The sequence below is a fragment of the Corythoichthys intestinalis genome, chromosome 3 (assembly GCF_030265065.1).
Source record: "Corythoichthys intestinalis isolate RoL2023-P3 chromosome 3, ASM3026506v1, whole genome shotgun sequence".
Taxonomy (NCBI): Eukaryota; Metazoa; Chordata; class Actinopteri; order Syngnathiformes; family Syngnathidae; genus Corythoichthys; species Corythoichthys intestinalis.
Window position 1 is genome coordinate 30,244,178 of NC_080397.1, and position 15,896 is coordinate 30,260,073.

The 15,896-nt window shown below is 38.3% G+C and overlaps 1 protein-coding gene and 1 long non-coding RNA gene across 2 annotated transcripts; one reads left to right on the forward strand and one right to left on the reverse strand.

The window, feature by feature from the left end:
• The first annotated feature begins 469 nt into the window (after nucleotides 1–469).
• Nucleotides 470–10,539, forward strand: tmc2b (transmembrane channel-like 2b). The gene is made up of 20 exons (XM_057832113.1): nucleotides 470–615; nucleotides 711–752; nucleotides 1,162–1,561; nucleotides 2,183–2,329; nucleotides 3,301–3,391; nucleotides 3,492–3,573; nucleotides 3,644–3,750; nucleotides 3,833–3,931; nucleotides 4,414–4,556; nucleotides 4,641–4,788; nucleotides 4,855–5,049; nucleotides 5,130–5,309; nucleotides 7,919–8,077; nucleotides 8,145–8,273; nucleotides 8,580–8,647; nucleotides 8,719–8,958; nucleotides 9,082–9,207; nucleotides 9,773–9,851; nucleotides 9,924–10,053; nucleotides 10,147–10,539. The coding sequence occupies exons 1-20, from the start codon at nucleotides 567–569 to the stop codon at nucleotides 10,368–10,370; spliced, it is 2,838 nt and encodes a 945-aa protein (XP_057688096.1). The 5' UTR covers nucleotides 470–566; the 3' UTR covers nucleotides 10,371–10,539.
• A 2,674-nt stretch (nucleotides 10,540–13,213) lies between these two features.
• On the reverse strand, nucleotides 13,214–14,650 carry LOC130912927 (uncharacterized). Its single transcript, XR_009062674.1, has 3 exons — nucleotides 14,585–14,650; nucleotides 13,870–14,037; nucleotides 13,214–13,688 (listed from the first exon to the last, which is right to left on the reverse strand). It is a non-coding gene; the product is annotated as an uncharacterized LOC130912927 (long non-coding RNA).
• Nucleotides 14,651–15,896: the final 1,246 nt, after the last annotated feature.

Below are 15,896 nucleotides of genomic sequence, written 5' to 3' on the forward strand. Positions count from 1 at the left end.
TAAAGTGTGCTATTGAATCTGCTATTGAAGATTTTAGTTTTTAATAAAACAGAAATCCCCCCATTTGTAACATTTAACAATTTTTATATTTCGCAAAGTATTTCAACCCAATCAGTAAACTTTCCTGTCATCCAATTTTGTCTTTATGCTTATTAAACATTTTCCTTTGTGTCTGACTTCTAGTTCAGTAACAGAAAAAGACAAACCATTGTTTATTCCCTTTCCAATAATGAACATGTACACATTGTCAGATGTTAAGTATCCATGACTTAACGTATCATTTACCATTTTTGATTGACACGGCCATTCTCTGTTTACTCAATTTAGTTTACGTCTTCTGCACTACTGCTCATCACTGATGGCCTTTGTGTCTTTGATGGTTGTCAAGGAGCAGTCCAAACAGTGGTGCAGTTTTTTGTTTGCGTGTGTGCGTGTTTGTGTGCATATTTTACCTTCACAGGTGGATCAGGCTCCCTTGCCCTTAGATGGAGAGGAGACGAGAGTTTGAAGCAAACAGAAGAGGAATAGCAAGCTAGGACAAAGACACAATCAATGAATGACACAAAATGCCTACTAAAAAGCGGAGTGATTCTGCAGCTATTGATATTGAAGATGGTGAGAAGTTTTTTTTTTTAAGCAATTATAACACTTTCCATGTTATAGGCCTAAACTGGCCTTAAAAATGATTTATTATTTTTTATTTGTTCCAGTTGGTATGGAGGTGGATGCTGTAGTTGACAGTGGAAGTGAGGGTGAGTCCGTTTTGCTTTACACCATTGTCATTTTGTATGTATGTTTCACCTAAAGCACACTCGCAAGATTTGATGAGCTCTAATTCAAGAGCATTATCAGTCTAAACTAATAATATTTTAAATGGACTGAGCATGAATTATTGATACACCATTTCTGTTGGTTATTGACATTTAAATCTACTATATTTTAGATCAAACATTTGCGTAGTTTTGAGGACACTGTCAACAGTTAAGGTCTGGAAACAATTAAAATCATTTAATAGGTTTCACCTACCATGGTTTGTTTAGTGTAACAATAATTGGGGGGAAAAAAAACATACTGCTTTACATTCTGTTACATACTGTGCGAATTGATGTTACTCTGAACTTTAGTTACCAATGACAAATTTGATTTTTTTTCCCCCCTCAGAAGAGGCTAGGAGAAGAACTAAAAACAGAAGAGTCAAGGTTCAGCGTAAAGCCAAGCTGTACAGTAATGAAGAGGAAGATGAGGAGGAAGAAGATGAGGTACCGCGAAAGAGAGGAAGAAAGAAGAAAGCTCAGCGCCGGGACAGCGATGAAGAGGATGATGACGATGATAACAGGAGTGTGAAAAGCAAAAGCTCCAAAGTTTCCAGAAAAAAAACAGTAAGGGAGGACAGCGAGGATGAAAGTGAAGAGGATCGCAAAAGGAAGAAAAAGGGAGGGAAGGCGGTGTCAAAAAAGGACAAAGAGGAACAAAACACAGAGAAGAAAGGAAATGCTAAAGGGAAAAGAGGGAATGAGAAAGGTGGTGAAAAGGACAAAAAGAAGAAGGGGAAGTTGAGCAGGTGCAGTATTCTATGAGCGTTTCTCTCAACCTTCAGTACCTGCTGACTTTCTTCATCTTTTCCAAAGCTCAATATGAATAGATAAAACTCCCTTCTGAATCAATTGGCAAAAACATAAAAGGATGCGCGTGAATGTTCTATAAACTTTACAGCAACTAACAATGATCAATTACATTAGTCTGATTATCCACAACGTCATCCATTAATCATTGGTAAACCCACTGGCAATGTCCCTAGAATAATGAAGCAAATTCAAAATGTTGTATTGTACTTGATCTATAGGGCAAAAACTGATGTTTGTCCAAATACAAACAAATATGCTGCATTACAACGAATGCGTGAATGGTACAGCAACCTTTATGATAGTCAACTATGATGAAATAGACTATATTCAATATAAAAAGAAAGTCGCTGACAATATGTCAAGTACAACATAATTGAAAACTCACCAACACAGCTGGTACTACATTCAAATGAATAACATTTCTTGGTAAAATTAATGGATTTCAGACTCCATTGTACATAAATGAATCAATGTTTTTAAAAAATGAATTGTCTCAAACTGATATCATTATCATTGTGAAAAAGCTATTGCACATTACTGCTTTTTCCCATCATCAGCTCTTCTTCCTCCTCTGATTCTGATGAAGAATCTCTGTCTGAAGGAGAGATGGCTGCCCTGAAGGAAGAGGTAGAGGAGAAGAAGAAACTCATTGCCACATTAAGGAATAAACCATGGCGTATGAAGAGGAGACTCATATTGCTCAAGTAAACAATGCAATCCCCAAAAAACAGCACTTCATTTTAAACTCCTGTCCTCATGTGGCTTTCACAAGCCAAACTTGACTGTGAATTCAACTTTTTAAAGACTGTTCATCTAGGTATTACTGTTTCTATATGATTTTTAAAATTTTGTTGCTGAAACTTTCACATGCATCCCTAAGGCCTACCATCACTTATGTCCTGTACATGTGATGATGACAGTGCATATTAAAGCTTGCCTGCTCCTTCAACTGTCTATTTTCCTCCTCTTTTTAGTGCCATGAAACTTTACAAACTACTTCATTGAAATCCAAAATCAAACATGTTTTCTATTTCTATGAGTGTACCCCATGACAAAGGTGTAGTAGTTTCTTTATTCAAACCCAAAAACAGTGCTCGCATTCCAGTATGGAAAGTCACAGTGGACACATACACAATGTTCTGAGAAATCGTAATGTGAGCTTTCCAGTTTAACTTTACTGTACTACATAGTACTCAACAGTATATGAGTGTTGTTTCTCCAATATCTTTCACTAATAGGCTCAGTGTCATTTTAATAATTTTCATGTATGCAGTGATGCCTCTTAAATTATAACTCTATAATATATTTTTGTAATTGATAGCCATTTGTTTAAGTCCGACCTTTGAATGGAATGGAAGATAATCATGGTAAAACATTGAGTAAGTGTGAAAGTATAGATAAATGTAATTAACTTCTGGAAGTGGAACAGGATAGGTGAGTTGTAACTTTTTCATGAACTTGGCACAGTTTCGTGTAAGCTGTTAGGCTCTCTGACCCGCTGCTTGCCTGCTCTGGTCATTTCATCTAGTATTACAGTGTATAAACCTCATCAATCAGTAACTCATCCCCTATGTCCTATTTCAATACTAATTGATTGGTTTGGAGTCTGTATTGGACACTTCCTCCTCTCGGCATGATCAGTTCCTAATGATTGGCATTTGCGGTTGTCCACTAGGGAGGCCCAGGAGTTTATTGAAAAGTTCGAAGGAGCTCTTGGGAAAGGAAAGGGCAGGAAATTATATGCGTTCAAAGTCATGATGACTAAGGTAATCTGTATAGTTTGCACATTTATTGACACATGAAACTGTGACGATATTAGCCATTTAATCTGAATGTTTGCCCCCCCCCCCATCACCACCACCCTAGAAATTCATCAAATTTAAACGTGACTTTGAGAACTTCAAAACAGCCTGCATACCATGGGAGAGGAAGATAAAAGAAGTCGAAAGTTGGTATTATGAATAGATTTGTTTAAGTAATGTTTGGCTCAAGTACTAAATTAAGCATTCGATTCACAGGTCACTTTGGGTCCTCTGTTGCGTCCTACTTCATATTTTTGAGGTGGATGTATGGACTGAACCTGGTCCTGTTTGGGTTCATGTTTGGCTTGGTAGTGCTGCCCGAGGTACAGCTGTTTCGGTTATATTTGATGAAACTGATCTTTCATCAAAAGCCTCCTGTCTGACAGATCTTGTTATGTGTATTAGATTCTCATGGGTCTACCATACGGCTCCATTCCCAGGAAAACGGTTCCCCGAGAGGAGCAGGCAAAAGCCATGGACTTCTCCGTGCTCTTCGATTTTGGTGTGAGGATCCGAGTCCAATTTATCAATTTTTAAAGTCCAATCGAAGCTCAGAAGTGTTGTCAAGTAATGAATCCATACTAATATAATGGCGTAATGAAATTAATAATTAAGTGTGGATGAAGGATATGCTCTTCTTAACGACCCAATTACTTAAACAAGAGCTGGGCTTTTTGCATAATTCAATGCTTTCATCCTTGTGCATATTTTTTGTTATTTTGTGTTTAAACATGTCAGCAAGTAACGCCCGTAAGGATATGGTTGAATGGGTTTTACGTAAAACAACTTGCCCTGACAGCAAAACCATCAATTTTAATGTTGAGCCAGGTCCCTTCTTGGGTCCAATATCATTAATGTGTTTTTTTGTTTTTTTTTTGATAAATGGACAAAATAAATCCTGCACACGCAAATATCACATAGCATTTATATCTGTATTGGCCCAGTGTTCCATCTTTTTGTTTCATGTTCCTCTCTGAATTCAACAGGGTTACTGCAAATATTCTTTTTTATTCTATGGATTCTATGACCATCAGCGAACCATTGGAGTGTTGCAATTCAGACTCCCACTGTCATACTTGCTGGTTGGCGTGGGCATCTTTGGCTACAGCTTGATGGTTGTCATTAGAACGTAGGAAACGCACACATTAATGCACTTTTTGATTGCTGTCATTTCAAAAGAAACTCAAGGCATTTCTCGTTTTCTTCACTTCAGGATGGCTCGGAACTCAAATGAAGGAGGCGACGGTGCTGAAGAGGGAGAGTTCACGTTCTCCTGGAAGATGTTTACCAGCTGGGACTACCTGATTGGAAACCCAGAGACAGCAGACAATAAGTATGCCTCCATTACGACCAGCTTCAAGGTGAGGGCGTGAGATGATTATCAACCTAAAAAAACGAATTTACTTGTGCCTTAATGTACCGTGTAGGAATCCATTGTGGATGAACAGGAAAACCAGAAGGATGAGAACATCCACCTCCGTCGCTTCCTCAGGGTCCTTGCTAACTTTCTTATCCTATGCAGCCTCGGAGGTAGTGGTTACCTAATTTATTTTGTGGTGAAGCGCTCCCAGGAATTTGCTGACATGGATAATGATGAACTCTCCTGGTTTGAAAAGAATGAGGCAGGTTGAATATGCAGATTGCGCTAATGTACTGACTTTTGGAGTGATGAAAAATTGTGCCGCTATGAAACATCCATCAGGTGGAGTTTGTGATGTCATTGCTGGGCTTGGTGTGTCCTCCTCTTTTTGAAACGATCGCCGAACTGGAGGACTATCACCCTCGAATTGCTCTTAAGTGGCAACTCGGACGAATCTTCGCACTCTTCCTTGGAAACCTTTACACCTTCCTCTTTGCGCTTTTTGATGAGGTCACTGCAAAGGTAAGCCTGTGTTTGAGAAGCTGTATCCTTGTAGTGTAAACTGTGTGTCCAATATTCTGTATTGAGTTTCCTTCATTGGAGGTTTTGAAGCATGTCGGTCTTTACTATAATAGGCACTGATGCAAAAACTCGTGGTACCACTAAGTATCTGTTAGCCACCAAGTTTTACAGTAGTTGTATTTACCAAAACAAGAGACAGACAGAGCAAGGCATGGCATCTGTACAAGTTAAGCTCACCGTAGAATGTTAAGAGAATATGCAGTATTGAGCAATATTAAAATTTTACAAAACATGTCGAAATTAATCCAAAATAATGCATGTTTAGTAAAACAGCAATGAAGTAATTATACTTGGCCGAGTGTGACTTTCTGAAGCCTTTAAAAGAAAGTTGGCAGAGTTGTAGAGGAACTTACAGTGGGTCAAATAAGTATTTAGTCAACCACTAATTGTGCAAGTTCTCCCACTTGAAGATATTAGAGAGGCCTGTAATCGTCAACATGGGTAAACCTCAACCATGAGAGACAGAATGTGGAAAAAAACAGAAAATCACATTGTTTGATTTTTAAAGAATTTATTTGAAAATCATGGCGGAAAATAGGTATTTGGTCAATACCAAAAGTTCATCTCAATACTTTGTTGGCAATAACAGAGGCCAAACGTTTTCTGTTACTCTTCACAAGCTTTTCACACACTGTTACTGGTATTTTGGCCCATTCCTCCATGCAGATCTCCTCTAGAGCAGTGATGTTTTGGGGCTGTCGTTGGGCAACACAGACTTTCAACTCCCTCCACAGATTTTCTATGGGGTTGAGCTCTGGAGACTGGCCAGGCCATTCCAGGACCTTGAAATGCTTCTTACGAAGCCACTTCTTTGTTGCCCTGGCTGTGTGTTTGGGATCATTGTCATGCTGAAAGACCCAGCCACGTCTCATCTTACAATGCCCTTGCTGATGGAAGGAGATTTTCACTCAAAATCTCTCGATACATGGCCCCATTCATTCTTTCCTTTACACCAGTGGTGTCCAAATTATTCCGTATAGGGCCGCAGTGGGTGCTGGATTTCATTCATACTGAACAAGACGACATCTATTCACCAATCTGGTGTCTCACAAGTGTAATCAGTTGATTGCAGTCAAGTGCTGCTTGTTTTATCACAAACTTCATTGGTTAAACTGTCTGTGCTCGATTGGTAGGAACAAAAACCTGGACCCACAGCGGCCCTTGAGGACAGGTTTGGACACCCATGCTTTACACAGATCAGCCGTCCTGGTCCCTTTGCAGAAAAATAGCCCCAAAGCATGATGCTTCCACCCCCGTGTTTCACAGTGGGTATGGTGTTCTTCGGATGCAATTCAGTATTCTTTGTCCTCCAAACACCAGAACCTGTGTTTTTACCAAAAAGTTCTATTTTTGGTTTCATCTGACCATAACACATTCTCCCAGTCCTCTTCTGGATCATCCAAATGCTCTCTAGCGAACCACAGAGGGGCCTGGACGTGTACTTTCTTCATCAGGGGGACACGTCGCATGGAGCCCCAGATCAAGGGAGATTATCAGTGGTGTTGTACGTCTTCCATTTTCTAATAATTGCTCCCACAGTTGATTTCTTTACGCCAAGCGTTTTACCTATTGCAGATTCAGTCTTCCCAGCCTGGTGCAGGTCTACAATTTTGTCTCTGGTGTCCTTCGACAGCTCTTTGGTCTTGGCCATAGTGGAGTTTGGAGTGTGACTGACTGAGATTGTGTACAGGTGTCTTTTATACCGATAATGAGTTACAACAGGTGCCATCAATACAGGTAACGAGTGGAGCCTCGTTAGACCTCGTTAAAAGAAGTTAGACCTCTTTGACAGTCAGAAATCTTGCTTGTTTGTAGGTGACCAAATACTTATTTTCCACTCTAATTTGGAAATACATTCTTTAAAAATTAAACAATGTGATTTTCCGTTTTTTTCCCCCCACATTCTGTCTCTCATGGTTGAGATTTACCCATGTTGACAATTACAGGCCTCTCTAATCTTTTCAAGTAGGAGAACTTTCACAATTGGGGGTTGACTGAATACTTATTTGCCCCACTGTATATGAGTAGATTGTGTTGAATTAGTAGTCCAGTGGGGTAAGAGTGATATCTGTCAAATGCTACTATATGCTAAAGGTTCCACTCTTTCATTTTTATTTACAGCCAATAGCTCTCTTTGTAAGACTTAAGACCTTTTTGTGTTTAACAAGATGCTGAGGTTCTCTTTGGGAATGACCAGGATGGATAGGATCAGGAATGAGCATATCAGAGGGACAGTGCATATTAGAGATTTTGTAGATAAAGTCAGACAGGCCAGACGGAAATGGTTTGGGCATGTCAAAAGGAGAGATAGTGAATATATTGACACAAGGATGCTGAATTTCCATATGCCAGGCAGGAGGTCTATAGGACGACCAAAGAGGAGGTTTATGGATGTAGTTAAAGAGGACGTGAAGGTAGTTGGTGCGAGAGCAAAGGACAGGTTTAGATGGAGACAACTGATTCGCTGTGGTGACCCCTGGAGGGAAAAGCTGTAAGGAAAGGAAGAAGAAGAAAAAGTAACTTGTAACTTCTTACATTCTACTCTCTAGCTGGAGAGTGAGAAGGCGATCAAAAATGCCACTGAGTGGGCGTTGAATGAGTACCGCAGGAATTACAGCAGCTACTTCAACACCACCGACGTGCCTCCTCCTGATGTTCACCCTGCCGACGCCATCAGGGGACCATGCTGGGAGACTGCAGTTGGCATAGTCAGTAATAGCAACAGCATACCACCCCTTATAGTCCGTTTTTCACAATGTTTATTTCTCTTTGCAGGAATTTGTCAAACTGATTGTGTCTGACATGCAAGTCAACTACTTGACAATCCTGATTGGGGACTTCCTGCGAGCTGTCATTGTCCGCTTCCTTAACTACTGTTGGTGCTGGGACCTCGAGGCCGGATTTGTGAGTGTGCCCAATATATGTCAACACCTCCTTGTCATATGGTCTTCATCAGATTTCCTGTTGTACATATGTAGATAGTGCACTGCTACTGTATAATTGAAGCTTGTGTGAGTATACATCACAGAGTGAATTGCTTTAAGTTACATGATATCTTCTAATGTGGTGTTGAGACAGACAATCCCAAGCAGCGGCTGAAACTTTGCACTGCTCTGCAAACTTAATTACAGAAAGAGAAACACATAATTACAGTTGCATGGTGATGTTTTAAATGATATACTGAAATGCTGGTAATTGTGTTCACTCCAGCCTTCTTATGGTGAATTTGACATCAGCGGTAACGTGCTGGGCCTTGTCTTCAATCAAGGAATGATATGGTGATTTGAGAATGTTTACTAAAACAAAACTACAGATTCCTTTAGTTATTTGACCCTGATTTTTCTCTTAGGATGGGGGCATTTTATGCTCCAGGGCTGGTGGGTCTGAATGTATTGCGTCTTCTGTGTTCAATGTACTACCAATGTTGGGCTGTGATGGCCTGTAATGTTCCTCATGAGCGGGTCTTCAAGGCCTCACGCTCCAACAACTTCTACATGGGTCTGCTGCTGCTTGTGCTCTTTCTCAGCCTGTTGCCAGTGGTCTACACTATAATGACTCTGTCTCCATCATTTGACTGTGGGCCTTTTAGGTAAGAAATGGACAGTAAGCTGTATTTACAATATGCATGAAATGAAGGAATGTTGAATATTCAATTTGTCCAAAGGTCAAAACCACATAACTGTTTTGTTTAATCATCCTGGTGTACTTGCAGTGGTCAAGAGAAGATGTATGATGTAGTCATGGAAACTATTGAACAGGATCTTCCTGCCTTTATTGGGAGCATATTCACCTATGCCACCAACCCTGGACTTATCATGCCTGCTGTACTTCTGATGGTGTAAGTACAAATGAAACATATCATGACAAGTTAAGTGATTGTTATCTTTTTTTTGTTGTTGTTTTTTTTTGTTTTTTGTAAATCAATTGTACTATGAAAAAAAACCCCTGATATTTATGATTAACTTGCATGTTTACAAAATGGAGTGGTGCATATAGCAAAACAATCTACATAATGCAACGGACCAATTTATAAGGAGTAGTTTATTTAGTTGTGACTCATTTTTCAAAGTTAGAGATGCAAATAGTGTTTTTCGATCGCATAAGAGCATTTCAATGAATTTTGCTTCAGGGTTTCCACATTCTCTTTGAAGGAATAGAACACAGAAAGATAATCAACCTGAAAATCACTGCTACAAAATTTTAATTATTTATTTAATTGTGTATTTATTTATTGAATTTTTGCACTCCTGGTCCTCCATAAAAAAGAGCTGAACAATAAACAAACAAAAAGGCTTTTGCTTCACCTTAAATTACTACTTCAAAACTGACCATTACAAATAATGCAAAGATACTGATACAACTGTTGCATTTTTGTGCGTTGTATGTATAATTCTATGCAACAGGCTTGCCATCTATTATCTTAATGCTGTGTCAAAAGGATATCAACAAGCAAACATAGACCTTAAAAAGAAGATGCAAATGGTGAGTTATTGCATATATGCATTTTTAGCTAAAACAAACAAATGATTATCAACTATTTGGCCAACCCATTAGGCTAGAGATGAGGAAAAGAATCGCAGGAACAACAAGGACAGTACTAATCAAGTCATGAAAGACTTGGAGGACTTGCTGCCAGACAAATCTTTGATACCACCTCAGGCTGAGGAAGATCCACCCCCACCTGGTATGCCCACACATCCTACACACACAAATGTTTACAAATATTTCAACTATTAATTCTCCTATAGCAAATTTTACTCTCCATCCATCTTTTCAGAAGTTGTAATTGAGAAGGGCAGCAAGTCACCAAAATTAAAACCAGGAGCCGCTGCCAATGGCAAAGGGGTTAACCTGCAAAAAGATGTGTCATTGGCTGCTTCCAATCCCAGGGGGGCAGTGACCCGGCCCCCTGGACCAAGAGGTCGACCTCTTGGAAATGTTCGGGGACCTCAACCTGGACAAGGCAGGGGACGAGGCCGAGGCAGGGCCCCAAGACAGTAGAAGTACAGTAGAAATCCAAGTCTAATACAGTAAAATACTGTAATACTCAGATAAATGGAAATAATGTCAAATTTCAAGTCTGAAAAATTCGGTGTACAGAGCAAGAAATAGGCATCACCTTGGGTTTAATACTAAAACTAGCTTACCGATTAAACATGTGATGCATAATGTTGATTTTTTTCTTCTTCTAGAAATCGGTGTAAATAGTGTATACTGTAAATGTATTTCTATTTTTATATATATTAAAATGTTAGTTGTGGTACCAAGTTTCTTTTCACTTGTTTCTTGCAACATATGTATTACACACGTATCGGATAAATGTATTGTTGTTGTTGTTGTTTGTTGTTTTTTTTTTTGCACCATCATAAATGATGTTATTTGAATTTGTAGACTATGTGTAAGAACAGTGCAATCTGGAATGGAGGGGAAATGTTCACTACAAACTGCCAGAGCAGATTTGGTTCATTACGCATAAAAAGGTTTCTAAATGACAGCAACATGTAGCATGTCAGCCTGTCGACAACTGTGAGGGCTGCAGTTCCCTCTGCAAGTGATGTTTTTGTGTTAGGTATGCACGTTCAGAAATGTTTGTCTTCCCACAACATTATTCCATGGGCTATGAATCCAAACTGTTCTAGGTCAGGATATGGGTCTTAGAATGTATTTTGGTCTGAAAATGAAGCCAAACCGATAAAAAATAATAATCTCCTCAAGATTTCAAAGCTAAAGAAAAAATGTCTCCTGAGAAAGGAAGACTAATTAGGTTAGGTAATGTTTATTTTATTTTATTTTTTTGTGCACAAGACAAGTAATTGGAAAGTGTTTTTGCATGTGCATTGTATATTCAGTTTTTATGATTGTGTTATTGCCAGACTTGAAATATTTAATATATGATTACTATAGGTCATATGTGAAATATGCTATATTCATGTCAGAATATTGGGTTACACTTCATTTGAATGTTACATGTAACAGTGTCACACCCTGCCATAATTATGAAATGACTTCTGTCAGGGATATGCATAAATGCTCACGATAGATGCCATTAAGCGTCCAAAATGACTGTGTAAAGTAAACACAAATTAATAGCTCATCTATATCTACGGTAGTAAAATAATTAGTCTTACTGCTATGCTTACTTGAGACCACAAGAGGACGCTATAGTTTTCTGGAAAAGCACAAGCGCCTCCTCTTCATTACTTCAGTCCTCCTCCTTTTATTCTACTACTGTTTTCCATGTCTCCCTCCTCCAACACACCTGAATCAAAAATAATCAGGATCATTATCAGGCTTCTGGAAAGGTTTTTGATGACATCATCATTTGATTCAGGTGTGTTAGGGGAGAGAGACGTGGAAAACACGACAGGAAAAGTGGCACTGAGGTCCGGATTTAGTGAACCCTGCTATACTTACACTACGTATTCTTGTAGGACTAAACTTCATTCTGAGCCGTGCAACTTTGCCGGAGCAGGAGCACAAAAAACATAAACAATATGTGAATCTGTGACTATGTACAAGAATGTGAATTTACATGACTTTGTGATGTGCTTCTGTCCAGCAGTCTTAGTACAAGACAAACTACTCTTACTTAAATGGTTGCATGATAGAGATAAATTTGCTTTGTAAAAGCACTCTTCCTCTCACGTCAATGTTCTCTTGGTAGATATCCAGGATGCCTGTCAGTGATCCGGTAATGATATTTGATCCCCCTCAACATCCCATCTCATTTTGTTTGCGTTTTTCTGCACTTACACAATTTACACACACATTGCCTTGCACCACTGTCTTCTAATGTACTCATTTTGTGACCTTGTTTACTGCAATGTTGTGTTTTGTAAAACGGATATGGAAACTATGCCCACTTGCATGAAATCAGCACCCTGATCAGATGCCAGACAGGATCACATCAGCAGCATCAGGGTGGCCATGTGAGTATGAATGAGAACACAACTTTCCATTGTTTGCATACAGTGCTAGTCAGTGTTAAACACAGATCATAATAACTACATAATTAATAAATATAAATGAGTTCTCTCTTTAAAAAAATAAAGACGAAAGAAAGTGCTCTCATGTGTTCATATTGTGTTAGTGTGTGAAGCAAAAAAAAAAAAGCATAATAAATAAATAACTACTGTAATAATCAGTGACATGCCTCTCAGATTTAGCTCTTTAGTGGTGATTTCATTAAATAAACTGTATTCAAGTTCATTGACCATTTTTTAGAATTTAGGTTGTAAATATACTGTAGGTGTGGCATTTCTCAAAATGCTTGGGAAACAAAATAAGGTCTTGTTGGCCGTGCCTTCACAACAATGGTGGTAAAGCAGTGATATGCTGGTGCTATTCAGATTCATCTAAATGGATGGAATATCACAAACAATGAAACATACTAACAGTTTACTCAAGAAATACACTATATTGCACAGAATCTCTGACAGATGTGTCATTCTTTAAAATTACACAACATTCTGATAAATCATTCCAGTGTTGCAACAGCTATCATTGTAAAGGGAGTTACCATGTCTCTTGTCTGTTTATAGTCATCCAGTAGTCATGTTGCTTAGAGCTGTAACTATCCTTGAAGAGACAGATAACTATATTCACACTCATATTTACACTGTCACTGAGTGGGAATTGAATAGCTGGCAGGGAAGTCAAGTCAGAATGTACATATCAATAATACTATACGTATATTAAGTAATAATCACATAGTCTCAAAAGGCTTCACAGGGCTACAGTTGACAAAAATGTTGACCTCCCATGGTTTAAACACGCCAAAGGCCAAAGACAAACACAAAAACCCATTGAGGCAACTGCTAAAATTGAGATTGGAGATCCCCTCTTTCAGGATGACCAGGTTGCAGTGGAAGCCTATAAGACAATATTTATCACATTGAGTCGTGATATACAACTGTATGACAAAGCAAGTGAATACTTATCCACAAATGTCATTGAATCTATAAAATTTATGAACATCATCTCACATTCATGTCTCTTTATTGCCTGCCATGTTACATTTTTTATATTGTTGGAAAAAGTAGACAATAACATTGCACATTTTCTATTTTGTATCTTTTCAAAGAACCCCCCGGTTGCAGTTAAGTATTAAATGTCCTCAGTCTATTTCATCACAGTTTTATAGTAATTGACCTCCTATATTGTTCCTTCTCTGGTCTACATGGCTAGACCTCGCATCCATAAACTGTGGCACACTTCCTGGTAGGTTCATGTCATCTGTAGTCTCTGGGAGCAATCCAGGCTTTGGAGAAACTATGGATTCCTCTTGGGGGATAGATGGTCTGTTTCCCTGCCAGGCACCTTGGATCATATGATTTAAATTTCAATGTTAATATAGATTGTGGTGATAGAACCATAATGTCTGCAAGATCTTTTTCAATACAGTATAGTGATGCACATAATTTACTGCAAATGTCACTATATACCAATATATTATGTTTGTGCTCTAATGCTTCCAGATTGTTGGTGGTTTATTACTCACATTTCTTCCCCACAGGGGCCACAGAATTATGTCGTCCTACTTTCTTTCCCAGAAAGGTCACCGTTAAGGATCCAGCGTTAGCTCCAGGAGAGTTCACATACATTTTGAAAACAAATGTGTGTTGCTGCCACAACTGTTGGTGATGTACAGTAACTCAAGCAACTGGGTCTGCACAAAATTTACATACAGTTATTTTTGTACACATTATACATTGACAGTAATGTTAAGAAGTCTCACAGCTCTGTGAAATTTGGTGCTATTTTTCTTGTTTTTGTATGTGTAATACTGCACTTTTTGTCCTGTTATTTATTGTTTAAAAAGTAAAAATTCCAAGTGTGATAAAACAGTCAATAAACAAAACTATTAGTGCTGTTTGCACAGTACTACATTTTTTAATTATAGACGAAAGTAAGGTCAGAAAGTTCTAATATAGATTGTATAGTGCCTGTCAATGTTTTCACTGTTCATTAACATCAATTCTAAAGCGCATTTTGTCAATAAAATATGAGAATATACTGAAAGCACTTTTTCTGAGTTCTGTGTACTACATATTTGATAGAAGACGTTTGTCTATTTTGTGACTGTTCTTTTAAAATCTCTAATAAGATAACACACTGCTTTTAAATTTGTAAATAAATCTCAACAGTCCTTTTATGCATTAATCAGAATAATCATCTAATTAGAAATGAATAATCATCTAATTAAAAATGATTACCTTTTCTCCAGCCAAATATGAGCAATTCATTTGTCCTCTTCGGTTGGGGAATCAGCATACTGACCAAGAGGACAAGCAAGATCTGATCAGGCTTTCTGAGCGGGGAACCAAACTCTCCTTAGACTTTAAATATTTAAATCTCCGGAGATGGAGTTTCACTACGTGGTAGACTAAACCTCACAAAGTGTGTTGGTAAAAGGACACCTAGAATCGTCCTCAGGTTACACCCGAGTAAGGTGACAATTCAAGATCACTCTCAGGCATTGTTCTCATAACTGCAAAATATAACATTTTCTTTTCAATTTAAATTCAGATGACAATGCTTTTTCTGTCTTTACATATAAATATATGTGATGTTATCAGTCAACAAAGAGATCACTCCAGAAGGACACAGTCAACCTATGAATTAATCACAGTGATCAGTGATGACTTAATCACGCTTGTGATGTCATACCTTTGGGGAGCGTCAGCTTCTGGATATGTTGCCATGTCGACATGACACACCTGGAGAAAGTTCATTTAAACTTTTGTGTGGATTTTCCTGTATATACTGTTAGCACATGGCTGTCAAAGATGAAATCATCTATCATCTGTTGTGTTTCACAAGACCCTCATTGCGGTAATCATCTCGTAGCAATATGGTATTGTACCCATGAGAAGCATAGTTGTCAACGAGTGCACAGATTTGCCTCACTAGCTTGATGTATGCGCTGAAATAAAACATAAAATATATAGGCATACAAACAACCATCATCCAATGGTACAAAATGTAGCACCAAATAAGGGCCATATGGTTACGAAACATAACGTCGAAAGTACTACATATTTCCACATAGAATCATGGGTTACAGTTGAACTATCGCTTTACTAAAGAACCAGTAATGAATCCCTAAAGAAGAAAAGTAGTATACAATTGTCCTAAATAAAACCAAAAGTGCAACATAGTAATTTTTAAGTACTTAAACTAATAAGGAGGAGCTATGACTTGGTCACCATTAATTTCAATTTTAAATTTAATACTCCCAGTCAATATGGATCGCTATTCTAGCACTGTCAATGGTATTGAAAGATGAGTATTCATTGCCAGTCTTCCCTGTTTAAAATGAATTGGGCGTTTTATTGTTGTCTGACCGAAATACTATGGGAAAAAATAAAATTTTATAGACAAGTTTCCGATGTACTTCCGCTTTACTTCCTTGTACAGTGGGGCAAATAAGCATTTAGTCTAATACGGTCAGGATAGTCAGGCGGCTGCGGCTGAAAAAATAGCCCCTCTCCTAAAGGGACACCAGGTGACTAGTGTTTTTAACTT